This window comes from Prunus persica, chromosome G4, assembly GCF_000346465.2.
Source record: "Prunus persica cultivar Lovell chromosome G4, Prunus_persica_NCBIv2, whole genome shotgun sequence".
In the NCBI taxonomy this organism is placed as follows: Eukaryota; Viridiplantae; Streptophyta; class Magnoliopsida; order Rosales; family Rosaceae; genus Prunus; species Prunus persica.
In genome coordinates, this window is record NC_034012.1 from 11634892 (window position 1) to 11655874 (window position 20983).

Sequence of the window (20983 nt, forward strand, 5' to 3'; positions counted from 1 at the left end):
GCGGCTGACAAGCACATTGGTAAAGAAGAAAACAACACAAAACTCAAACTTGGTTAATCATATTATATTTATTAAATAGTTTATCTCTTTGATTTTCTTTCTTTAACTATATCAGTTTGGAAGTACGTAATTTGTGATAAGAAAAAACTATTGGAATTATGGACGCCATTGTAATAAACTTCAATAATTTTAGACCAAGCAACAATGGAAGGGCTCCTACAAGCCCTACAAGGTACAAAATACTTGTCTCCTTCCAATTTGGTTTTTTCAAGGCTAAGCTAGCACTTTCCCATTTCTTCAGAAAGAAAATATCACACATGAAGAGCCTCATTACTCTCATCTTCTTTGCCTCTCTAATCCAATTTTCAGTCTTGAATTTGTCCACTGCAGCTGATACCATATCTGCATTAGAGTCCATCATGGGCTCAGACACCTTGGTTTCTTCCGGCCAAAGCTTCCAATTAGGACTCTTTTCTGCGGGCAATTCGAAAACCTGGTATCTAGGATTATGGTACAAAAACTTTCCAAATACTGTTGTATGGGTTGCAAACAGAGAGAACCCACTTGCAGGATCAAATGGAGCCTTGACATTAACCAAAAATGGAAGTCTGGTCCTTCTAGACCAAATGAACAACACCATTTGGTCTACCATCTCTTCCCAAATAGTAGAAAATCCTGTTGCACAGCTTTTGGAGACTGGAAACCTTGTTGTCAGAGACAAGGCTGAAACAGGTTCAGAAAACTATATATGGCAAAGCTTCAATTTCCCATCAGATACTCTATTACCAGACATGAAGGTTGGATGGGACTTCAGAACAGGCCTCAACAGATTCTTGACTTCTTGGAAAAATGCTAGTGACCCATCTCTTGGAGAATATACCTATGGGATTGATAATCTGATGTTGCCTCAGCTTGTTGTTGCCGAAGGATCAAAGAAATTGTTCCGTACCGGGCCTTGGAATGGTATTCGATTTACTGGTACTCCTGATGCTGGGAACGAACGAGTTGTGAAACCAATCTATGTGTATGATACAAATGAGTTATATTATATGTATGAGGCTACTGATAGTTCTATTCTAACAAGAGTGAAGCTGTCTGAAACTGGTTTGTCCCAGCGGCTGGTGCTGAAGAAAGGAACCACTGAATGGGATGTTATGTATACTTTGCAGAATGACAGGTGTGACAATTACGGGGAGTGTGGAGCAAATGGAATTTGCAAAACTTCCAATTCTCCAAGTTGTGAGTGCCTGCAGGGGTTTGTTCCGAAATCGCAAAACGAATGGGATGTGCTTAACTGGGAAAGTGGGTGCATTAGGCAGACACCACTGGATTGCCAGAAGGGAGCAGGGTTTTTGAAAGTTCGAAATGTGAAATTGCCAGACCTGCTGGAGTTTTGGGTGAACATGAAAATGAGTGTGGAGGAATGCGAGGCAGAGTGCTTGAGGAATTGTTCTTGTGTAGCTTTTTCTAATACAGATATCCGTAATGGAGGAAGTGGCTGTCTGATGTGGTTTGGCGACCTAATTGATATGCGAGAGTTCGTTGAAGAAGATAGTGAGCAAGATATACACATTAGGTTGCCACTTTCGGAACTTGGTAAAGTCATTATTTTGCTTTTATAATGTTTTTAGATCCTGATCCTGTCAATTGAAGCCCTTAATCATTAACATGCAGTACATTAGCATGAGCAGTTGCTGAAATGGCAATCATAGAAGTGTGAATACACCAAACTAAATTAATAGTAATTTGTGAGATTTACTTAAAGAAATCAAACACAAAAATCTGTGATTTAATTTCTCAACGTTATCTATTACATAACATAATCTTTAGGTGGCACCGGCAAGAAGGATAAAAGGATTATACTTATCTTGGTCATATCAGCAGTTTCTGTGCTTCCACTTCTAGCTTTGTTATGCTGGTGTATACTTCTGAAGAAGAGAGGAAGGAATGTATCCACATCCGCAGGTAAGCTTGCATTTGAAGGAATCTAAAGCTTTGTATCCTGGAGAGATCTTGTGTATTGACAAAGGCATTGTCATTTGTTAATAATGCTTTTCCTTCTGTTCATTTTCTCATTTTCATGTTACAGGCTCAAGATCAATTAAGGAGGACTGGGAGTTGCCACTGTTTGATTTTGATACAATTGCAACCGCCACCAATAACTTCTCCCACACAAACAAACTAGGAGAGGGAGGTTTCGGTCAAGTTTACAAGGTAACAGAGCGATAGTTGACGTTAGAGTGTATGAACTTATGAGTTAACATATTTATACTAAATTTTCAGGCCAACCTAACCCGAGAAGAATTCATAGCTGTAAAGAGACTCTCAAAAGAGTCTGGGCAAGGTATTGAAGAGTTTAAGAATGAAGTTACAATGATAGCCAACCTCCAACACTGGAATCTTGTTAAACTTTTGGGCTGCTGCATTCAAGGAGAAGAAAGGATGCTTATCTATGAGTACATGCCCAACAAAAGCTTGGACTGCTTTATTTTCGGTATATGATTATGTCCTTCATGTTTCGTATTAATTATGTAAACTAAATGTTCATTTTCTACTTTTCAGTGAAATTTATGCAATTAAACAGAGTCCTATTTAGCTCTGTTTATGTCACAAAGGAGGAAAACTGAACCAAATGAACTGATGTGATGGATAACTTGTACAGATCAAAATAGAAAGGTATTGCTGAATTGGCAAAACCGATTGAACATTATCATGGGAATTGCTCGAGGACTTCTCTACCTCCACCAAGACTCCAGATTAAGAATCATTCATAGAGACCTTAAGAGTAGCAACATCTTACTAGATGATGAGCTGAACCCCAAAATATCTGACTTCGGCATAGCAAGGATTTTTGGACGCAATCAAACCGAAGCAAAAACGAAACGAGTAATTGGGACATAGTGAGTTACACTAACCTAGACCATGAAAGGAATCTTCATTTCTGTAACAGTAATTAAGTACTTAAGTTGTGTTTTTTTTTTTGCATGCAGTGGATATATGTCCCCTGAGTATGCAATTGATGGAAAGTTTTCGGTGAAATCCGATGTGTTCAGTTATGGGGTGCTTCTGTTAGAGATAGTAAGTGGCAGAAAGAACAGAGGGTTTCATCATCCAGATCACCATCACACTCTTCTGGGACATGTAGGTATTTAATGCTTATATGTGTGTGCTAATTTTGATCCTCTAGTTTTTCCACGTGTATGACTAAAGCCATATGATTTTGAATTGTTCCAGGCATGGTTACTGTGGAATGAAAATAAGGGTTTGGAGCTAATAGATCCTTGCTTGGGGTACTCATATGTTGAGTTTGAGGTGCTGAGGTGCATTCAGGTAGGTCTATTGTGTGTTCAAGCGCTTCCAAAAGACAGACCAGTAATGTCATCAGTGGTTGTCATGTTAAGCAATGAAGGAGTAACATTACCTCAACCAAAGGAGCCAGGATTCTTTACAGAACGAAGTTCCATGGACGATACCATAATTGACGAAGGTAGAAGTAGCCAGACAGGAAGCAGTATTACCATTTCGACAGTGGAAGCTAGATAACTGACACATGACAACTTGGACTCATAATTAGGATTTAACGCATTTTGACATGGATGCTGATGAATTTTCTTGCAAACAGACAGAAAGCCATAACCTCAATGGGAGGTTGATTCAGAAAAGTAAAATGTAAATCTAGACTAACTACTGTTTACAGAGTAATGCACAAGCATCATAAACATGTAGTATTGCATTGTAAGAGGCCGGCTGCCACGAGAATTGTATCCAATTGGTCAAATAACTAAAGTCTTGTATGTGAATTATATGTTTCTGCTGAATATTTTATGCAGCTGTGGTTCCTTTCCTTCCAAGAAGCATTGCTGAATTTTAGCATGAGTTGCCAAATTTTTGTTTATCGCAATCGTGACCACACCCAAGAAGGATGTCTCCTTAGTTGGGCTGTTTATCAGATAATTAATGGGTTCGTTAGAACATGAGAATGAGAGAAAATAATTTTTCTGGTTTTTAACTTGTATTTTTCTTTGTATTACTAACAACGTATTTATACAAGAGGATGGATTGCTAACCAAGCTCATCGGTAATTACAAGTAGGCAGCTGGTGCCATTAATCCTACAATAGACAGCTGGTGCTAGCTTTGGTTTCCAACTCCTGGAGATTGCAGCAACAGCCTCCTAAAGTCAAGTCAATTTAATGCTTTCACAACACAAGTCAACAAGTACCACCTTTCATCCTTCCAATTGAAACAATACCTCCACCATTTTCTTTTCTACCTCTAACATTTCATTATTAATTCTCTCATGGATGTAATAGTAATAAACTCCATCTCCCTTATTTCCAAGTCTTCTCCTTTCTTCTTCTTCATATTCTTCTTCTCTCTCTCTCTCTCATAAATTTAGGCTAGGTGAGTCATCCGTTCATATATATTGGTGGATTTGAAAGCTTGAGGCAAGGGGGGAAGAATGGGAGGAGGGTGGGTTGATGCCCTCCACATTTTAGATTCTGTTTTAGGTTTTTGGCTTACCAGGGTATTTTGGTAATTTAAACATAGGGTTTAGGGTAGGTGAGTCATCCTTTCATAATGGTGGATTTGAAAGCTTGAGGCAAGTGGAGAAGAATGGGAGGAGGGTGGGTTGATGCCCTTCACATTTCAGATTCTGTTTATTGTTTTTGGCCTACAAGGGTATTTTGCTAATGTTGACCCAAAATTTAGAAACTATTTCCTACATGTTCATTGAGTCGACTAGTGTCGTACTACCTATGAATCATAATGGTCTCACTTCAATGTCTTAAATGTCCTTTGAAAAATTCACAAAATGTTATGTAAGGGCATTTTTGTCAAACTTGTAATTAAACACACTAAATCCAATAGTCTCAATCTAAAATCACTTGATAAAATGTCCATAATTATTCTTCACCATAATATATATTTTTTTCTTCACTGAAATACGAAAGTCCACTTTTAATTTGTCAAGGTATTACATTTTCAATCCGTTTTCTTATCGTGTCATGTCATGTTAACCCATTAAGAAAAGCGGGTTGACATGAAAACGACACGAATGCCTAGTCTAATTTGCGGGGGCCGCTTGGGGTTTGTAAGAGACACGTCTCTGTAATTTCTGCTCTGTAAAGAAAGAAAGAAAAAAAAAGAAAAAAGAAAGAGAGAGAAGGAAACGAGAGAAGAAACAAAAAAGAATAGAGAGAAATTCTATTCCTTCAAAAAACAACTTATAAAAACATTATAAATATCAAATGGTGTAGCACATAATCACAAAGTTGTATCAGAAATTGCCACTCCTGTGATTATTTAGGGATTTAGAGATCATCTGGCAAAAGTTTCAAGCGTAGAAAATTGAAAGTCAGCTGGCAACTTAGCATAGGAAATAAGGTGGTCAAAATAGCATTATAATAATTGTAACATTGAGAAAGGCTGGCTTCAAAGTCCGAAGTTTCAGTCACCTTCCCATTTCTGGAAAGGAACACAAATGAAGGTCCTTGCATTAATCCTCTCTACCTATCTACTCCATTTTTTAGTCTTACAATTGTCCGGAGCAGCTGATACAATCTCTGCTGCACAATCCATCACCAGCACTAATACCTTGGTTTCTTCCGGCCAAAGCTTCGAATTAGGACTCTTCTCCCCGGGCAATTCAGAGGCCTGGTATTTAGGAATATGGTACAAGAATTTTCCAACTATTGTTGTATGGGTTGCCAACAGAGAAAATCCAGTTGCAGATTCACATGGATCCTTGAAATTATCCAAAAATGGAAGTCTTGTCCTTTTAGATCAAATGAACAATACTATTTGGTCTTCCACTTCTTCCCAAGTAGCAGAAGACCCTGTTGCACAACTTTTGGAGAATGGAAACCTGGTTGTCAGAGAAAAGGATACAACAGATTCAGAAAGCTACATATGGGAAAGTTTCAATTTGCCATCAGACACTCTGCTACCAGAAATGAAGGTTGGATGGGACTTCAGAACAGGCGTCAACAGATTCTTGACTTCTTGGAAAAATGCTAGTGACCCATCTCTTGGAGAATATACCTATGGGATTGATAATCTGATGTTGCCTCAGCTTGTTGTTGCCAAAGGATCAAAGAAATTGTTCCGTACCGGGCCTTGGAATGGTGTTCAATTTTCTGGTACTCCTGATTCTGGGAACAAACGAATTGTGAAACCAATCTATGTGTATGATACCAATGGGTTCTATTATATGTATGAGGCTACTGAGAGTTCTATTCTAACAAGAGTGAAGCTGTCTGAAACTGGTTTGGCCCAGCGGCTAGTGCTGAATGAAGGAAGCACTGAATGGGCTGTTATGTATACTTTGCTGAATGACAGGTGTGACAATTACAGGGAGTGTGGAGCAAATGGAATTTGCAGAACTTCCAAGTCTCCAAGTTGTGAGTGCCTGCAGGGGTTTGTACCAAAATCGCAAAACGAATGGGATGTGCTTAACTGGGAAAGTGGGTGCATTAGGCAGACACCACTGGATTGCCAGAAGGGAGAAGGGTTTTTGAAAGTTCGAAACGTGAAATTGCCAGACCTGTTGGAGTTTTGGGCAAACACAAAAATGAGTGTGCAGGAATGTGAGGCAGAGTGCTTGAGGAATTGTTCTTGTGTAGCTTATGCTAGTTCAGATATCCGTAACGGAGGAAGTGGCTGTCTGATGTGGTTTGGCGACCTAATTGATATGCGAGAGTTCCTTGAAGCAGATGTTGAGCAAGATATACACATTAGGATGCCATTTTCGGAACTAGGTAAGTCATTGTTTTGCTTTTAGAATGTATTAGATCCTGATCCTGTTAATTGAAGCCCTTAATCATTAACATGAAGTACATAAGGTTAGAGGAATTTTGGCATGCCTAAATGTTATCCATTACATAACAGAATCTTTAGGTGGTACCGGCAAGAAGGACAAAAGGGTTATACTTATCTCGGTCATATCAGCAGTTTCTGTGCTTCCACTTCTGGCTTTGTTATGCTGGTGTATACTTCTGAAGAAGAGAGGAAGGAATGTATCCACATCTACAGGTAAGCTTGCATTTGCAGGAATCAAAACCTTTGTATCCTGGAGGAAATCTTATGTATTAAGGCCATTGTCATTGGATAATAATGTTTTTCCTTTGTTCTTTTTCTCTTTTTCATGTTACAGGCTCAAGATCAATTAAGGAGGACTGGGAGTTGCCACTGTTTGATTTTAAGACAATTGCAACCGCCACCAATAATTTCTCTCACACAAACAAACTAGGAGAGGGAGGTTTCGGTCCAGTTTACAAGGTAACGGAGCTATAGTTGACGTTAGTGTGCGTGAACTCATGTGCTAACATATTTATACTAAATTTTCAGGCCAACCTAACCCGAGAAGAATTCATAGCTGTAAAGAGACTCTCAAAAGATTCTGGGCAAGGTATTGAAGAGTTTAAGAATGAAGTTACAATGATAGCCAACCTCCAACACTGGAATCTTGTTAAACTTTTGGGCTGCTGCATTGAAAGAGAAGAAAGGATGCTTATCTATGAGTACATGCCCAACAAAAGCTTGGACTGCTTTATTTTCGGTATAAGATTATGTCTTTCATGTTTCGTATTAATTACGTAACCTAAATGTTCATTTACTACTTTTCAGTGAAATTTATGCAATTAAACAGAATCCTATTTAGCTCTGTTTATGTCACAAAGGAGGAAAACTGAACCAAATGAGCTGATGTGATGGAAAACTTGTGCAGATCAAAATAGAAAGGTTTTTCTGAATTGGCAAAAGCGATTGAACATTATCATGGGAATTGCTCGAGGACTTCTCTACCTCCACCAAGACTCCAGATTAAAAATCATTCATAGAGACCTTAAGAGTAGCAACATCTTACTTGATGATGAGCTGAACCCCAAAATATCTGACTTTGGCATAGCAAGGATTTTTGGACGCAATCAAACCGAAGCAAAAACAAAACGAGTAATTGGGACATAGTAAGTTACACTAACCTAGACCATGAAAGGAATCTTCATTTCTGCAACAGCAACTAATTAAGTACTTAAGTTATGTTTTTTTGCATGCAGTGGATATATGTCTCCTGAGTATGCAATTGATGGAAAGTTTTCAGAGAAATCCGATGTGTTCAGTTTTGGAGTGCTTTTGTTAGAGATAGTAAGTGGCAGAAAGAACAGAGGGTTTCATCATCCAGATCACCATCACACTCTTCTGGGACATGTAGGTATTTAATGTTTATATGTGTGTGCTAATTTTGATCCTCTAGTTTTTCCATGGGTATGACTAAAGCCATATAAATTTGAATTGTTCCAGGCATGGTTACTGTGGAATGAAAATAAGGGTTTGGAGCTAATAGATCCTTGCTTGGGGTACTCATATGTTGAGTTTGAGGTGCTGAGGTGCATTCAGGTAGGTCTATTGTGTGTTCAAGCGCTTCCAAAAGACAGACCAGTAATGTCATCAGTGGTTGTCATGTTAAGCAATGAAGGAGTAACATTACCTCAACCAAAGGAGCCAGGATTCTTTACAGGAAGAAGTTCCCTGGACGATACCATCATCGACAAAGGTAGAGGTAGCCAGACAGGAAGCAGTATTACCATTTCGACAGTGGAAGCTAGATAACTGACACATGGGAACTTGGACTCGTAATTCGGATTTAACGCATTTTGACATGGATGCAGATGAATTAGCTTGCAAACAGAAAGAAGGGCTGTTGAAGGAAAATGTGATAAATTTTCCGTTCAACAAGGGCATAACCTCAATGGGAGGTTGATTCAGAAAAGTAAAATGTAAATCTAGACTAACTACTGTTTTACAGAGTAATGCACGGGCATCATAAACATGTAGTATTGCATTGTAAGAGACCGGCCGCCACGAGATTGAATATGGGAGTGGCTATAGAATTGTATTCAATTGGTCAAAATAACTAAAATACTGTATGTGAATTATATGTTCCTGCTGAATATTTTATGCAACTATGGTTCCTTTCCTTCCGAGAAGAATATCTGAATTTAAGCAGGAGGTGCTGAATTTTTGTTTATCGCAATCGTGACCACACCCAAGAAGGATGTCTCCTTAGTTGGGCTCTTTATCAGATAATTAATGGGTTCCTTGGAAGACTGGGAGATAAGAGATTAGATCAGAGTGAATAATAATTCAATTGTACTGTTTATCCTTGAAACTCATTGGCTGAGGAGAGTTTCAGAGACCAACTTCGATCGGTGGAGAACAGAATGGGACCCTTGGCAGGGGTTTGAAAGATAATATCAGCAACTTGGAGTTGGGGGTTAATTAGTTGAAACATAAAACCAGCAACTTGGTTACTAGTGATCCAAGAGCCACCTTCACCTTTATGAAAACTGAAATGCTAGTCAATCTCGACGTGCATGGAAAATCGAATGAATTAACGGTCATTTTGAGTGTGTGATTGCAGAGTGTTGTCACCAATAATGAAAGACATGCACGTTTTTCTGTTGATTTTTGTCATAATTTTCACCTAATAGATGAACAGTAGCGCGTGGTTGAAGGAACAGAACAGTCAACCCAATCTGCATCATTTTCCCTAATAATAGTAATGCCATCCAACCCTCAATAAAAAATTCACAAAAGATCGATAAAATCCAGATATTTGACCAAGTATTCATGAAGAAATCAGTGCCAGTTCACAGCAGATATAGTCGCTGTCTGTTGAAGGTGTCTCTTCACTGTATGATCAGCTCAGCATTAAAAAAGCTATGAAATAAAGAAAAAAGAGGAGTTCAATTCAAGGGGGGCAATGTTAACTTATAGTGGTAGTGGGCTTAAACTCGGGAGGGCTCACTTGTGCACGGTAGCCTAAGCCCGTCACATCGGAAAATTACTTGTTTACTAGGTTCATGTAAGGTTTAACCACACAATGGACCCTGAAGTTTGGCATGGTTGCCCCTAAGCAATGATTTCGTAGTTCATTCGTCAAATGCAAAAGAAGTACATTGTAAAATTGTGACTAGGTGAGTTCGTGAGTGATACAAAAGAATAACAGGTCATAAAAGGATTGTTCTCCTATATGCTCACATGGTAGTACCATAGCAAGTTCAGGGATTTAGAGGTTATCTGTTAAGATTGTTCTGGACAAAGAAGTTGACATTTACTCCCTCAATTTTGCTCTCTCTTTTTTGGTCAAACGTTTCAAGCCTATAAGATTGAAAGTCAGCTGGCAACTTAGCATAGAAAATGTGGGGGTCAAAATAGCATTATAATAATTGTAACATTGAGAAGGGCTGGCTTCAAAGTCCAAAGTTCCAGTCACCTTCCCATTTCTTGACAAGGAACACAAATGAAAGGCCTTGCATTAATCCTCTCTACCTCTCTACTCCAATTTTTAGTCTTACAATTGTCCAGAGCAGCTGATACAATCTCTGCAGCACAATCCATCACCAGCACTAATACCTTGGTTTCTTCCGGCCAACGCTTCGAATTAGGAATCTTCTCCGCGGTCAATTCAGAGGCCTGGTATTTAGGAATATGGTACAAGAACTTTCCAAATATTGTTGTATGGGTTGCCAACAGAGAAAATCCAGTTGCAGATTCACATGGATCCTTGAAATTATCCAAAAATGGAAGTCTTGTCCTTTTAGACCAAATGAACAATACTATTTGGTCTTCCACTTCTTCCCGAGTAGCAGAAGACCCTGTCGCACAACTTTTGGAGAATGGAAACATGGTTGTCAGAGAAAAGGCTGCAACAGATTCAGAAAGCTACATATGGGAAAGTTTCAATTTCCCATCAGACACTCTGCTACCAGAAATGAAGTTGGGGTGGAACTTCAGGACAGGCCTTAACAGATTCTTTACTTCTTGGAAAAATGCTAGCGACCCTTCTCCGGGAGAATATACTTATGGGATGGATAATGTTCTGTTGCCCCAGCTTGTTATTGCCAAAGGATCAAAGAAAATGTTCCGAACCGGACCTTGGAACGGTCTTTGGTTTACTGGTACTCCTGGTTTAGCAGCTACATACAGATCGGTCGTGAAACCAATATTTGTGTATGATACCAATGAGTTGTACTATTCATATGAGTCTTTTAATAGTTCCACCATCACAAGATTGAAGCTCAGTGAATCGGGTTTGATCCAGCGGCTAGTGGTCACCGAAGGAAGCACTGAATGGGCTGTCATGTATACTTTGCAGAATGATGAGTGTAATAGTTATGGACAGTGTGGAGCAAATGGCATTTGCAGAATTAGTAAATCACCCATTTGTGAGTGCTTGCATGGGTTTGTTCCGAAATCACGAATGGGGAGTGCTGAATTGGACAAATGGGTGTATCAGGGAGACACCACTGAGTTGCCAGAAAGGAGAAGGGTTTTTGAAAGTTCGAAATGTGAAGCTGCCAGACCAGTTGAATTTTTTGGTCAACAATAGCAATAGTAACAACGGATGTGAAGCAGAGTGCTTAAAGAATTGTTCTTGTGTAGCTTATGCTAATACAGTTATCATTAATGGAGGCAGCAGCTGTTTGATGTGGTTTGGCGACCTAGTTGATCTGCGAGAATTCGTTGAAGAAGATAGTCAGCAAGATATATACATTCGGCTGCCACATTCAGAACTAGGTAATTGAGTATTTTGCTTTAGTAATGTTAGCTCCTGATCTTATAAAGTCAAATCCTTAATCCTGAAGATGCAGTACATAAGGTTTTAGGATGCACTAGGAATGTTCAGGTCATCAAATATATAGATTTCGTGCTTTCAATTTTATGTTGAAAGGTTCAAATTGAAAAGGTCAAAAGTAGTGTACTTTGTGTATGTTTCAATATAACGTGGAAAGACATCATACCAGAAGAATGTTCTGTGTAAATTTACCAAAGAAATCAGAATACTGAATATTGTGGTTTAGCTTGTTAATGTTTTATTGTATATGATCTTCAGGGAAGACCGGTAGGAAGGATAAAAGAGTAGTAATCATCTTGGTCATATCTGCTGTTTCTTCGTTTCTTTTCCTGGGTTTGTCTTGCTGCTTTATAATTCTGAAGAAGAGAGGAAAGAGAAGAGGTAAGCATGCATATGGTGACCTTGCTAAGTTTCCAAGATGATTAATATATTAATTCATTTTAATTTCTTTGTCTTTGTCATAAATTTTCTTTTTGTTTTGTCATTTTACAGCTTCAAGAGGCACTAAGGAGGACTTGGAGTTGCCACTGTTTGATTTTGATACAATTGCAGCCGCCACCAATAACTTCTCCTGCACAAATAAACTTGGAGAGGGAGGTTTTGGTCCAGTTTACAAGGTAACAGACCGATAGTTGACGTCGTTGTGCATGAACTTATGAGCTGACATATTTATACTAAAATTTCAGGCCAAGCTAACCCGAGAAGAATTCATAGCAGTAAAGAGACTCTCAAAAGATTCTGGTCAAGGTATTAAAGAGTTTAAGAATGAAGTTGCAATGATAGCAAATCTTCAACACTGGAATCTTGTTAAACTTTTGGGCTGCTGCATCCAAGGAGAAGAAAGGATGCTGATCTATGAGTACATGCCCAACAAAAGCTTGGACTGCTTTATTTTCGGTAGGAGATTTTTTCCTTCATGTTTCGGATTAATTACGTAACCTAAATTTTATTTCACTACTTTCCAGTGAAATTTATGCAATTAAACAGAGTCCTATGCAGCTCTGTTTATGTGACAGGGGAGGAAAATTGAACCAAACGAACTCATGTGATGGATAACTTGTGCAGATCAAAATAGAAAGGTGTTGCTGAATTGGCCAAAGCGATTGGACATTATCATGGGAATTGCTCGAGGACTTCTCTACCTCCACCAGGACTCCAGATTAAGAATCATTCACAGAGACCTTAAGAGCAGCAACATCTTACTTGATGATGAGCTGAACCCCAAAATATCTGACTTTGGCATAGCAAGGATTTTCGGGCGCAATCAAGCTGAAGCAAAAACAAAATGAGTAATCGGGACATAGTGAGTTGTATAGACATTTCACCAATGCCTTCATGTTCAGTTATAATCTAGTACTTAAATTATGTTTTTTTTACTTGCAGTGGATATATGTCTCCTGAGTATGCAATTGATGGGAAGTTTTCGGTAAAATCCGATGTTTTTAGTTTTGGAGTGCTTTTGTTAGAGCTAGTAAGTGGCAGAAAGAACAGGGGGTTTCATCATCCAGATCACCATCACAGTCTTCTGGGACATGTAGGTATTTTTTATTGGTGTTTGCTAATGTTAGACCATAGTTTTCTATGAAAATGACCAAAAGACACATAATTTCCAGGCATGGCTATTGTGGAACAAAAACAAGGAGTTGGAACTAATGGATGAATGCTTAGAGGAATGCCCATTCAGGTTTCGTTGTATTATAAATATAACCTCCTACAAGGAGAAGAATACACAGAAAATTCCCACAAACAAATATTCTCTCAATAGTTTTAATATTTTAGCATGGTATCAGAGCCAGGTTCGATCTAGGGACCTGTGCTTGTGTTCTTCTTGAAATTTAAGTGCTCTTCTCCCCCCTTGAGAGGGGGGGAGGGGGAGTGAAAGGGATATGTTTATTGACCTATCCCAATTATCTTGACATATTTCCATGAAGATGTTGCTTATTTCTTGACTCCGACGACCCCTTCTCTTCAAGGGGAGAGGAGGATTGAAGAGAAGTTGTGTATGAGTGAATTAGCTAAAGTTTATATGGAAGAATTTATTGTTGCCATTGTCTCTACTGCCGTGCTCATGGGGTTTCTGTGTTCTGCCTTATCTACAGCCGTGCTCACAGGATTTCTGTGTTTTGCTATGTGCCCTATTTTTTAGGGTTTGCTCTTGTGTTTTCGCTGTGAACTTTGTTTTAGTTTGTCACTTGTTTCACTCGTGGTTGACTAAAAGATCTTCTCTACAATTGTTACTTCTCAAGTATGGTGTTCTGTGACTCGCTTGTCAAGTTGAGCGTGCGAAATATCTTTGCCCAACTTGAGGGGAAGTGTTGGCGAGTCCTTATTTAGTTAGAATTTTGCTAAAATATTAAAACTATGAGAGAATATTTGTTTGTGGGAATTTTCTGTGTATTCTTCTCCTTGTAGGAGGTCATATTTATAATACAACGAAACCTGAATGGGAAGTAAATAATAAATTCCTAAATCTATTTGCAGTAGGAAATCAGGAATTAAAGTAAATCAATTACAATTATAATAGGAATTCTTGGTGTGTAAGGAAAGTAAGTCAATATCCACAAGTCACGCCAACACTCCCCCTCACGTTGGTGTATAGATGTCGCCAATGCCCAACTGATCTAGTGAATTGTGGAATGCTTTACTGAAAATCGCATTTGTCAAAATATCTGCCAATTGATCCTCGGAATTCACAAAATGCGTAATCTGGTCCATGTGTCGGGGTCGTTAGTCTAGAAGTCATAATCTGTGCAGCGGAAGATGCATAGGATACAGTTGAGTAGGAATTGGGATCGGAATATGAGCCTGAGTCGAGGCCGGAGTCAGAGTTGAAATCGGGATCAGGGTCTGAATCAGAGCCAAATTCGAGGTTGGGGTCATCATCGGAGTGGGGGTCGGGGTCGTCTACGGAGTCAGGGTCGGGGTCGGGGTCGTCTTCGGAGTCGGGGTCGGGGTCGGGGTCGTCTTCGGAGTCGGGGTCGGGGTCGTCGTCGTCATAGTCGGGGTCGGGGTCGGGGTCGAGGTCAGGGTCGTCGTCGTCATAGTCGGGGTCGGGGTCTGGGTGGTCGTCCTCATAGTCGTGGTCGGGGTCGGGGTCGTCAAAAGAGGATCCTGATTCTGGATCGGGTTCGGGGTCAAAGTCTGCATCTGTAGGAGCGGAGCCATCTGGGCATTCAACTCAACGATGGTTGGTGGAGAATGAGAGAATGAGTCGGTGGTGCTACCTCCATGAGGGTTGAAAAAATCATCAACCCCCATAACACTAAATAAAATAATCTCTATTACAATAGGACAAAATATAATTGGTAAGTAACCAAAATTCTAATGAAATAAGAACAAAATTCTAACTAAGTAAGGACTCGCCAACACTCCCCCTCAAGTTGGGCAAAGATATTTCGCACGCTCAACATGACAAGCGAGTCACAGAACACCATACTTGAGAAGTAACAATTGTAGAGAAGATCTTTTAGTCAACCACGAGTGAAACAAGTGACAAACTAAAACAAAGTTCACAGCGGAAACACAAGAGCAAACCCTAAAAAATAGGGCACATAGCAAAACACATAAATCCTATAAGCACGGCTGTAGATAAGGCAGAACACAGAAACCCTGTGAGCACGGCAGTAGGTAAGGCAGAACACAGAAACTGTGTGAGCACAGCAATTGGTAAGGCAGAACACAGAAACCCTGTGAGCACGGCAATAGGTAAGGCAGAACACCGAAACCCCATGAGCACGGCAGTAGAGACAATGGCAACAATAAATTCTTCCATATAAACTTTAGCTAATTCACTCATACACAACTTCTCTTCAATCCTCCTCTCCCCTTGAAGAGAAGGGGTCGTCGGAGTCAAGAAATAAGCAACATCTTCATGAAAATATGTCAAGGTAATTGGGATAGGTCAATAAACATATCCCTTTCACTCCCCCCTCCCCCCCCTCTCAAGGGGGGAGAAGAGCACTTAAATTTCAAGAAGAACACAAGCACAGGTCCCTAGATCGAACCTGGCTCTGATACCATGCTAAAATATTAAAACTATGAGAGAATATTTGTTTGTGGGAATTTTCTGTGTATTCTTCTCCTTGTAGGAGGTCATATTTATAATACAACGAAACCTGAATGGGAAGTAAATAATAAATTCCTAAATCTATTTGCAGTAGGAAATCAGGAATTAAAGTAAATCAATTACAATTATAATAGGAATTCTTGGTGTGTAAGGAAAGTAAGTCAATATCCACAAGTCACGCCAACAGACTCGTATGTTGAGTTTGAGGTACAAAGATGCATTCAAGTGGGTCTATTATGTGTTCAAAAAATGCCGGCAGACAGACCAGCAATGTCATCGGTGGTGTTCATGCTGGGCAACGAGGGAGCAGCATTGCCTCAACCAAAGGAGCCTGGGTTCTTCATAGAAAGAAGCTTCGCCGACATTGATACCTTACTTGGTGAAGTTAGAAGCCACACTGGAACCACAATCACCATTACCGCGGTGGAAGCCAGATAGACTGATGTATTTGCAAAGTAACAGGCAAAGAAAGAGGTTGGCCTCAATGCATGAGAGGTGAATTGACAATTGTATCAAATTATTATTTCCAGAGTGATATGACACGTACATGTAGTTGCTCAAAGTGGACCTTTAGAACGGACGGGGTAATTGTGGCGACAGTCTGTCCAGAAGAACCGTGAACTCTCCCTCAACCCATGCTTGATTTGACGGAGGGGTTGTTATATATAATTATTACCACAAAAACATTGTCAAATAATTCTTTTGAAGTGGCATAGCAAATCAAAAAGTCCAACAACCATTATGATAATTTTACTAGTCAAATGGCGGCTGCAAAGTCCAAACATTAAGGTCCAAACAAACCATTCTGGACAGAGAGAACAGAGATGAAGGGCCTTCCTTTCATCTTCACCTCTCTGCTCCAGTTCTTAGTCTTACAATTGGCCACAGCAGCTGATACGATATCCCCATCAAAACCCATCATAGGCTCTGATACCTTGGTTTCATCTGGGCAGAGCTTTAAATCAGGGCTTTTCTCTGCTGGTAATTCTTCTTGGTATTTGGGAATATGGTACAATAATTTTCCAGATGTTGTTGTCTGGGTAGCCAACAGAGAAAACCCACTTGCAGATTCGTATGGATCCTTGACACTCTCAAAAAATGGAAGTCTGGTCCTTTTGGATCAAATGAACAACTCTGTTTGGTCTTCCACTTCTTCCCAAGTAGCAGAAGATCCTGTTGCAGAGCTTTTGGAGACTGGAAACCTGGTTGTCAGAGACAAGGCCGCCACAGCTTCAGAAATCTACATATGGGAAAGTTTCGATTTCCCATCAGACACTCTGCTGCAAGACATGAAGTTGGGGTGGAACTTCAGGACAGGCCACAACAGATTCTTGACTTCTTGGAAAAATGATAGTGATCCATCTCCTGGACAATATACTTACGGGATGGATAATGTTCCGTTGCCTCAGCTTGTTATTGCCAAAGGAGCAAAGAAACAGTTTCGTACAGGACCATGGAACGGTCTTCGATTAACAGGTACTCCTGGTTCATCAGTTTCCTACGAAGTTGTGCACCCAATTTTTGTGTATAATACTACTGATTTATACTATTCATATGAGGCTGTTGATAAATCTGTTGTCACAAGATTGAAGCTGAGTGAATCGGGTATCCAGCGGCTAGTGGTCAACAAAGGAAGCACAACATGGGCTGTTATGTATACTTTGCAGTATAATCAGTGTGATAATTATGGAGTGTGTGGAGCAAATAGCATTTGTAAAATTAACAAATCACCTGTTTGTGAGTGCTTGCATGGGTTTGTCCCGGAATCATGGAACGAATGGGGGGTGCTTAATTGGACAAGTGGGTGCAGGAGGGGAACACCACTGAATTGCCAGAAGGGAGAAGACTTTCTGAGAATTCGAAATGTGAAACTGCCTGACCAGTTGGATTTTAGGGTGATCCTGAGCACTAGCATCGATGAATGCAAAGCAGAGTGCTTGAGGAATTGTTCTTGTGTAGCTTATACTAAATCAGATATCGGTAAGGGAGATAGTGGCTGTCTGATGTGGTCTGGCGCCTTAATTGATATGCGAGAGTTCGATGAAGATGATAGGGAGCAAGATATATATATTCGGATGCCATTTTCAGAACTAGGTAGGGCTGCTAAGTGAGTATTTTGCTTAAGTAAAGTTAGCCCCTGATCTTGTGAAGCCATGTGCTTAATCCTAAAGATTCTGTACATAAGGGCTTAGGAATAACAGTTGCATATACTTATTGCTTTAAAATTGTATGTTGCAAGGCTCAAAATTTGGGAACTTTGTTTATGCTTTAATTGAGGTAGGCCTAAATGCATGAACAACTTCTGAATTGGCAATACACCATAACAGAAGAAAATACTCTGTACAGTGTGGTTCACCTTGTTAATGTTATCTTGTATATTATCTTCAGGTAAGAGCAGTCGGAAGGGTAAAAGGGTAGTACTCATCTCGGTTCTGTCCGCAGTTTCTTTGCTTATTGTTTTGGGTTTTTCTTGCTGGTATATAATTCTGAAGAAGAGACGAAAGAAAAGAGGTAAGCATGCATATGCACCTTGCTAATATATTTGTGGAAACCTGTATATATGCTTGAGGAAATCTTATGCATTGACTAAGACAGTCTTTGAAATATATATCTATGTTTGCTTTTGCATTCTGAATTAAGTTTGCAAGAAGAGTTAATATAAAATAAAATATATACAATTACATTGCATTAACGTCATTGCCTTTGCCCATATTTTCCTTTCCTCATTGTTTCTTTCAATTTACAGCATCAAGAGACAGTAAGGAGGACTTGGAGTTGCCACTGTTTGATTTTGATACAATTGCAACCGCCACCAATAACTTCTCCCACACAAACAAACTAGGAGAGGGAGGTTTCGGTCCAGTTTACAAGGTAACAAAGCGATAGTTGACGTTAGTGTGCATGAACTTATGAGCTAACATATTTATACTTAATTTTCAGGCCAACCTAACCCGAGAAGAATTCATAGCTGTAAAGAGACTCTCAAAAGATTCTGGGCAAGGTATTGAAGAGTTCAAGAATGAAGTTACAATGATAGCAAAACTTCAACACTGGAATCTTGTTAAACTTTTGGGCTGTTGCATCCAAGGAGAAGAAAGGATGCTTATCTATGAGTACATGCCCAACAAAAGCTTAGACTGCTTTATCTTCGGTCTGATTTTTATCCTTCATCTTAATTTCTACTTTCTAGTGCAATGTATACTATTAAAAAGCATCTTGTGCAGCTCTGTTTATGTTACAGAGTAGGAAATCTGAACCAAAATTGTTTCAAGTGCAGATCAAAGTAAAAAGGCATTGCTTGATTGGCGAAAGCGATTTGACATCATCATGGGAATCGCACGAGGACTTCTCTACCTCCATGAAGACTCCAGATTAAGAATCATTCACAGGGACCTGAAGAGCAGCAACATCTTACTTGATGATGAGCTGAACCCCAAAATATCTGACTTTGGCATAGCTAGGATTTTTGGACGCAATCAAACTGAAGCAAAAACAAAACGAGTCATTGGGACATAGTGAGTTCTAGCAGCATTTATTATGAATGTCTTCATTTCCAATTATGAACAAGTACTTAAGTTTGGTTGTTTTCGTGTAGCGGATATATGTCTCCTGAGTATGCAATTGATGGGAAGTTTTCAATGAAATCCGATGTCTTCAGTTTTGGAGTGCTTTTGTTAGAGATTGTAAGTGGCAGAAAGAACAGGGGGTTTCATCATCCAGATCACCATCACACTCTTCTGGGACATGTACGTGTTGCATTATATATGGTTTTATGTGCCTACTAATATTGTACCTCTAGTTTTCCATGTGTTTGACTAAAGGCATATAACTTTGCACTTGTTCCAGGCATGGCTACTGTGGAACAAAAACAAAGGTTTGGAACTAATGGATTCATGTTTGGATAACTCATATGTGAAGTTTGATGTGCTAAGATGCATTCAAATTGGTCTATTATGTGTTCAAAAGCTATCCTTGGAAAGACCAGCAATGTCATCCGTGGTGTTCATGTTAGGCAACGAGGGAGCAATATTGCCTCAACCAAAGGAGCCTGGTTTCTTCACAGAAAGAAGTTCCACGGGTACGGATAACCTAATCAGCAACGGAACGATTACTATTTCGACGGTGGTGGCTAGATAGTTCACACATACATTTTGACATGGCTGTTTGTCAGTCAAACTTATTGGTTGAGGAGAGTTTCAATTTCGTAGACCAAGTTTGACAAAGCCTTGCATATAATTATGAAAGAGATGAATAAGTCAACGAAAATATATTATAAGTTAGGAAAAAATTCTAGAAACAAATAATTAATAGTTATATCTTTGTGACAAGTTGATTGATAGAAACAACTATAATTATTTTTTGGCTTGTAAATTAGAAACACAAACATCTGCCTCCAAAGTCGCTGGGCCACATTCTAGAAATATGTTTTTGGTCAAAAAGCACACATTCTTGAAATTTTCCTTTACTTTCTTTTGCATACGATTATGGTTCTTAAAGAATTGATTAAAAGTGGATTAGCATTAGGGATACTTTAAGGTCCCAAAATCATTATCATCATAACAACTTTCACACAAATGCAATTCGAAGTCGCTCAAAGCGGCTCTTATTTGAGACTCGCCGTTTTATGGAGTTCCATATAGAAGTCTGGTACTTTCAGAGACAAAATGAATGACACTATTTGGTCTTCCACCTCTTCCCAAGTAGCAGAAGATCCTCTTTTGCAGTTTTTGGAGACTGGAAATCTTCTTGTTAGAGACATGGCAGAAACAGCTTCAGAAAGCTACATATGCCAAAGTTTTAACTTCCCATCAAGTACTCTGTTACATGAAGTTGGGGTGGAACTTCAGAACTGGCACCAACCAATTGTGAAGGATGAGTGGTCTTTTATAGGCATCTAAGAACATGTAATCTTCACCACATTAAACCATAAAATTAAGGCATTCAATATAGAAATAATACCTGAAAATTAAATATATATAATCCTATAATAAATAAAATAAAACAACCAAAATAATTAAATAACTCAAAAACAGTTAAAATTTTAAAACTTATTTAAAATTCCAACAGAACGAAATACTTTTTCATATGGACTAGGACAAATGTTGGAAATTTTCTTTGTATGACACACTACACATCATGCAAACGTTGCCTTAATAAAGCAGGCCTAGAAATTCGCAAGCGTTGCCATTTCAACCGAGCAGCTATGATTTGGATAGCAAGTTGCATCCTTAAATACTCAGATGCAGAATTCTATAGTAAAAGTGACACGAATAAATTTAA

At 39.2% G+C, this 20983-nt stretch overlaps 2 protein-coding genes and 1 pseudogene across 3 annotated transcripts; all 3 read left to right on the top strand.

Moving 5' to 3' along the window:
- LOC18780125 lies at positions 293–8989 on the top strand. The gene is made up of 14 exons (XM_007212435.2): positions 293–1596; positions 1831–1965; positions 2090–2214; positions 2284–2494; positions 2663–2900; positions 2991–3141; positions 3235–3528; positions 5401–6760; positions 6891–7034; positions 7156–7280; positions 7350–7560; positions 7729–7966; positions 8057–8207; positions 8301–8989. Exons 1-14 carry the CDS (start codon positions 318–320, stop codon positions 8607–8609), a joined length of 4971 nt encoding a protein of 1656 aa, XP_007212497.2. The 5' UTR covers positions 293–317; the 3' UTR covers positions 8610–8989.
- LOC18780827 lies at positions 10303–16347 on the top strand (annotated as a pseudogene).
- Positions 16467–20145, top strand: LOC18779846 (G-type lectin S-receptor-like serine/threonine-protein kinase SD1-1). 2 transcript variants are annotated; one of them, XM_020563053.1, is made up of 8 exons: positions 17063–17179; positions 17289–17797; positions 18092–18214; positions 18450–18574; positions 18644–18854; positions 18981–19218; positions 19299–19449; positions 19550–20145. In XM_020563053.1, exons 1-8 carry the CDS (start codon positions 17157–17159, stop codon positions 19838–19840), a joined length of 1671 nt encoding a protein of 556 aa, XP_020418642.1. In that variant the 5' UTR covers positions 17063–17156; the 3' UTR covers positions 19841–20145. The 2 variants fall into 2 exon arrangements, with proteins under 2 accessions (XP_020418641.1, XP_020418642.1); XM_020563052.1 differs by having other exon boundaries at positions 16467–17797.